General features: G+C 64.1%; 1 protein-coding gene across 2 annotated transcripts in view; it reads right to left on the bottom strand.

Moving 5' to 3' along the window:
• Positions 1–278: 278 nt before the first annotated feature.
• Positions 279–6,000, bottom strand: part of MROH1 (maestro heat like repeat family member 1) — a 160,114-nt gene continuing 154,392 nt past the window's right edge. For both annotated transcript variants that reach the window (XM_054057729.1, XM_054057730.1), the window contains one exon: positions 279–885. In XM_054057729.1, coding sequence (XP_053913704.1) covers positions 800–885 — 86 coding nt within the window. In that variant the 3' untranslated portion in view covers positions 279–799. The remainder of the gene's footprint in view (positions 886–6,000) is intronic.

Genomic DNA, 6,000 nt, shown 5'->3' with positions numbered 1-6,000 from the left:
ATTTGGAGCAGGACCATTTCAAGAGGTCCCAGCATCTTCCTTTGGAAGGAGATCATAGAATAGTTTGGGTTGGAAGGGACCTTCAAGACCATCCAGTTCCATCCCTTCAAGATCCTCCCGTTCCAACCCCTCTACCACGGGCAGGGATATCCCACCAGACCAGGCTACCCCCAAGGCCCATCCAACGTGTCCTTCAACCCCTCCAGATCCCAACCCAGAGGATCCCAGCACAGCGGTGGCTTTCCCCCAGTGTCACCGTCTCCTTGCACCGAAGCTTGAGGAGCAAAGAGCTTTATTTAAAAAGACCTTTTCTGTACATGTGGTGGTGGTGGTGGAGACGGTCACATTCGTCACGTGGGAGAGGAACCCCACGGTGAGCAGCGAGGGGAGCAGCAGGGTGGGATGAGGGGCTGGAGACAGCCAGGAGGACTCATCCTGCTCGGGGCTGAGTGGAAGCCAAGAGATGCTGCCAACGTGCGGCTCCAAGCCAACCTTGGAGCCAACCCTTCCTTCCAACCCTTCCTTCTCCACGCTGCCACTGGTGTCCACCACCCTCATCCCAAAAATCATCCAGGACTCGTGTCCTTCAGCCACCGCGGTGCCACGGCCAGGCTGGAATGGTCCTGGAGGGGTCGGTGAAGGCGCTGGGCTTCCGTAGAGGAAGACGTTGGAGCTGCTGCAGAAGGTGATGGAGGGAGGAAGACGTGGTCGTGGCTGAGGGATCTCCCCCGGCTACGGAGGTGGTGGCCATCAGAGCTCACCCAAGTATTGCTGCGATGGAGTTGGGACGCGCCGGGAATCACAGGATCCGGACGAGGCGGCCCAGGGTCTCGGCCACCTTCACACGGACGGCAGGGATGGGGTCCTTCAGGAGAAGGTTCAGAGCTGGAAGGAGAAGAGCATGGAGGGGTCAGGTCACCCATCCCAAGACCCATCTTGGCTTTGCTCCATCCCACATGGAAGGAGAAACTCCAGTTCCAAGGATGTTCGGCCCAGCACCCTCCAAGCGAAGGACGGGCACCTCAAGGCCATCTTCTGTCCCCCAAGAGGTCCTCAGCTCTGCAGCCAAGGAGACAGAGGCCATGGAAGGAGGATGCTTTGGGGGAGGCTGCTGGTCCTCAGCAACCAACGTTGGGGTTGGTGGGACTGGGAGAGCTCCTGGGGTTGGTGGAACGGAGAGGGCTCCTGGGGTTGGTGGGACTGGGAAAGTTCCTGAGGTTGGTGGGACTGGGAGGGCTCCTGGGGTCGGTGGGACTGGGAGAGCTCCTGGGGTTGGTGGGACTGGGAGAGCTCCTGGGGTTGGTGGGACTGGGAGAGCTCCTGGGGTTGGTGGGACTGGAAGAGCTCCTGGGGTTGGTGGGACTGGGAGAGCTCCTGGGGTTGGTGGGACTGGGAGAGCTCCTGGGGTTGGTGGGACTGGGAGAGCTCCTGGGATTGGTGGGACTGGAAGAGCTCCTGGGGTTGATGGGACTTGGAGAGCTCCTGGGATTGGTGGGACTGGGAGAGCTCCTGGGGTTGGTGGGACTGGGAGAGCTCCTGGGGTTGGTGGGACTGGGAGGGCTCCTGGGGTTGGTGGGACTGGAAGAGCTCCTGGGGTTGGTGGGACTGGGAAAGCTCCTGGGGTTGGTGGGACTGGGAGGGCTCCTGGGGTTGGTGGGACTGGGAGGGCTCCTGGGGTTGGTGGGACGGAGAAGGCTCCTGGGGTTGGTGGGACTGGGAGAGCTCCTGGGGTTGGTGGCTTTGAGAGGGCTCCCGAGGGTGGTGGGACTGGGAAGGCCCCCAGGTATGGTGGGACTGGGAGAGCTCCTGGGGTTGGTGGGACTGGGAGAGCTCTTGGGGTTGGTGGGACTGGGAGAGCTCCTGGGGTTGGTGGGACGGAGAGGGCTCCTGGGATTGGTGGGACTGGGAGAGCTCCTGGGGTTGGTGGGACTGGTAGGGCTCCTGGGGTTGGTGGGACTGGGAAAGCTCCTGGGGTTGATGGGACTGGGAAAGCTCCTGGGATTGATGGGACTGGGAGGGCTCCTGGGATTGGTGGGACTGGGAGAGCTCCTGGGGTTGGTGGGACTGAGAATGCTCCTGGGGTTGGTGGGACTGGGAGAGCTCCTGGGGTTGGTGGGACTGGGAAAGCTCCTGGGGTTGGTGGGACTGGGAGGGCTCCTGGGGTTGGTGGGACTGGGAGAGCTCCTGGGGTTGGTGGGACTGGAAGAGCTCCTGAGGCTGGTGGGACTGGAAGAGCTCCTGGGATTGGTGGGACTGGGAGAGCTCCTGGGGTTGGTGGGACTGGGAGAGCTCCTGGGGTTGGTGGGACTGGAAGAGCTCCTGGGGTTGGTGGGACTGGGAGAGCTCCTGGGGTTGGTGGCACTGGAAGAGCTCCTGGGGTTGGTGGGACTGGAAGAGCTCCTGAGGTTGGTGGGACTGGGAGAGCTCCTGGGGTTGGTGGCACTGGAAGAGCTCCTGGGGTTGGTGGGACTGGGAGAGTTCCTGGGGTTGGTGGGACTGGGAGGGCTCCTGGGGTTGGTGGGACTGGGAGAGCTCTTGGGGTTGGTGGGACTGGGAGAGCTCCTGGGATTGGTGGCACTGGAAGAGCTCCTGGGGTTGGTGGGACTGGGAGAGTTCCTGGGGTTGGTGGGACTGGGAGGGCTCTTGGGGTTGGTGGGACTGGGAGAGCTCCTGGGGTTGGTGGGACTGGGAGAGCTCCTGGGGTTGGTGGGACTGGGAAAGCTCCTGGGGTTGGTGGGACTGGGAGGGCTCCTGGGATTGGTGGGACTGGGAGAGCTCCTGGGGTTGGTGGGACTGGGAGAGCTCCTGGGATTGGTGGGACTGGGAGAGCTCCTGGGGTTGGTGGGACTGGGAGGGCTTCTGGGGTTGGTGGGACTGGAAGAGCTCCTGGGGTTGGTGGGACTGGGAGAGCTCCTGGGGTTGGTGGGACTGGGAGGGCTCCTGGGGTTGGTGGGACTGGGAGGGCTCCTGGGGTTGGTGGGACTGGGAGGGCTCCTGGGGTTGGTGGGACTGGGAGGGCTCCTGGGGTTGGTGGGACTGGGAGAGCTCCTGGGGTTGGTGGGACTGGAAAAGCTCCTGGGGTTGGTGGGACTGGGAGAGCTCCTGGGGTTGGTGGGACTGGGAGAGCTCCTGGGGTTGGTGGGACTGGGAGAGCTCCTGGGGTTGGTGGGACTGGGAGAGCTCCTGGGGTTGGTGGGACTGGGAGGGCTCCTGGGGTTGGTGGGACTGGGAGGGCTCCTGGGGTTGGTGGGACTGGAAGAGCTCCTGGGGTTGGTGGGACTGGGAGAGCTCCTGGGATTGATGGGACTGGGAGAGCTCCTGGGGTTGGTGGGACTGGAAGAGCTCCTGGGGTTGGTGGGACTGGGAGAGCTCCTGGGATTGATGGGACTGGGAGAGCTCCTGGGGTTGGTGGGACTGGAAGAGCTCCTGGGATTGGTGGGACTGGGAGAGCTCTTGGGGTTGGTGGGACTGGGAGAGCTCCTGGGGTTGGTGGCACTGGGAGGGCTCCTGGGGTTGGTGGGACTGGGAGAGCTCCTGGGGTTGGTGGGACTGGGAGAGCTCCTGGGGTTGGTGGCACTGGGAGAGCTCCTGGGGTTGGTGGGACTGGGAGAGCTCTTGGGGTTGGTGGGACTGGAAGAGCTCCTGGGATTGGTGGGACTGGGAAAGCTCCTGGGGTTGGTGGGACTGGAAGAGCTCCTGGGGTTGGTGGGACGGAGAGGGCTCCTGGGGTTGGTGGGACTGGGAGAGCTCCTGGGGTTGGTGGGACTGGGAGAGCTCCTGGGGTTGGTGGGACTGGGAAAGCTCCTGGGGTTGGTGGGACTGGGAGGGCTCCTGGGATTGGTGGGACTGGGAGAGCTCCTGGGGTTGGTGGGACTGGGAGAGCTCCTGGGGTTGGTGGGACTGGGAAAGCTCCTGGGGTTGGTGGGACTGGGACGGCTCCTGGGGTTGGTGGGACTGAGAGAGCTCCTGGGGTTGGTGGGACTGGGAAAGCTCCTGGGGTTGGTGGGACTGGAAGAGCTCCTGGGGTTGGTGGGACTGGGAGATCTCCTGGGGTTGGTGGGACTGGAAGAGCTCCTGGGATTGGTGGGACTGGGAGAGCTCCTGGGGTTGGTGGGACTGGGAGAGCTCCTGGGGTTGGTGGGACTGGGAGAGCTCCTGGGGTTGGTGGGACTGGGAGATCTCCTGGGGTTGGTGGGACTGGGAGAGCTGCTGGGGTTGATGGGACTGGGAAAGCTCTTGGGGTTGGTGGGACTGGGAGGGCTCCTGGGGTTGGTGGGACTGGAAGAGCTCCTGGGGTTGGTGGGACTGGGAAAGCTCCTGGGGTTGGTGGGACTGGAAGAGCTCCTGGGGTTGGTGGGACTGGAAGAGCTCCTGGGGTTGGTGGGACTGGAAGAGCTCCTGGGGTTGGTGGGACTGGAAGAGCTCCTGGGGTTGGTGGGACTGGGAGAGCTCCTGGGGTTGGTGGGACTGGGAAAGCTCCTGGGGTTGGTGGGACTGGGAGGGCTCCTGGGGTTGGTGGGACTGGGAGAGCTCCTGGGGTTGGTGGGACTGGGAGGGCTCCTGGGGTTGGTGGGACTGGGAGAGCTCCTGGGATTGGTGGGACTGGGAGAGCTCCTGGGGTTGGTGGGACTGGAAGAGCTCCTGGGGTTGGTGGGACTGGGAGAGCTCCTGGGGTTGGTGGGACTGGGAAAGCTCCTGGGGTTGGTGGGACTGGGAAAGCTCCTGGGGTGGTGGGACTGGGAGAGCTCCTGGGGTTGGTGGGACTGGAAGAGCTCCTGGGGTTGGTGGGACTGGGAAAGCTCCTGGGGTGGTGGGACTGGGAGAGCTCCTGGGGTTGGTGGGACTGGGAGGGCTCCTGGGGTTGGTGGGACTGGGAGGGCTCCTGGGGTTGGTGGGACTGGGAGAGCTCTTGGGGTTGGTGGGACTGGGAGAGCTCCTGGGGTTGGTGGCACTGGGAGGGCTCCTGGGGTTGGTGGGACTGGGAGAGCTCCTGGGGTTGGTGGGACTGGGAGAGCTCCTGGGGTTGGTGGGACTGGGAGAGCTCCTGGGGTTGGTGGCACTGGGAGAGCTCCTGGGGTTGGTGGGACTGGGAGAGCTCTTGGGGTTGGTGGGACTGGAAGAGCTCCTGGGATTGGTGGGACTGGGAAAGCTCCTGGGGTTGGTGGCACTGGGAGAGCTCCTGGGGTTGGTGGCACTGGGAGAGCTCCTGGGATTGGTGGCACTGGAAGAGCTCCTGGGGTTGGTGGGACTGGGAGAGTTCCTGGGGTTGGTGGGACTGGGAGGGCTCCTGGGGTTGGTGGGACTGGGAGAGCTCTTGGGGTTGGTGGGACTGGGAGAGCTCCTGGGGTTGGTGGCACTGGGAGGGCTCCTGGGGTTGGTGGGACTGGGAGAGCTCCTGGGGTTGGTGGGACTGGGAGAGCTCCTGGGGTTGGTGGCACTGGGAGAGCTCCTGGGGTTGGTGGGACTGGGAGAGCTCTTGGGGTTGGTGGGACTGGAAGAGCTCCTGGGATTGGTGGGACTGGGAAAGCTCCTGGGGTTGGTGGGACTGGAAGAGCTCCTGGGGTTGGTGGGACGGAGAGGGCTCCTGGGGTTGGTGGGACTGGGAGAGCTCCTGGGGTTGGTGGGACTGGGAGAGCTCCTGGGGTTGGTGGGACTGGGAAAGCTCCTGGGGTTGGTGGGACTGGGAGGGCTCCTGGGATTGGTGGGACTGGGAGAGCTCCTGGGGTTGGTGGGACTGGGAGAGCTCCTGGGGTTGGTGGGACTGGGAAAGCTCCTGGGGTTGGTGGGACTGGGACGGCTCCTGGGGTTGGTGGGACTGAGAGAGCTCCTGGGGTTGGTGGGACTGGGAAAGCTCCTGGGGTTGGTGGGACTGGAAGAGCTCCTGGGGTTGGTGGGACTGGGAGATCTCCTGGGGTTGGTGGGACTGGAAGAGCTCCTGGGATTGGTGGGACTGGGAGAGCTCCTGGGGTTGGTGGGACTGGGAGGGCTCCTGGGGTTGGT

The sequence above is a fragment of the Cuculus canorus genome, chromosome 2 (assembly GCF_017976375.1).
Source record: "Cuculus canorus isolate bCucCan1 chromosome 2, bCucCan1.pri, whole genome shotgun sequence".
Classification (NCBI taxonomy): Eukaryota; Metazoa; Chordata; class Aves; order Cuculiformes; family Cuculidae; genus Cuculus; species Cuculus canorus.
Note: the sequence above shows the minus strand (reverse complement) of the source record. Positions and strands in the feature narration are given on the sequence as shown.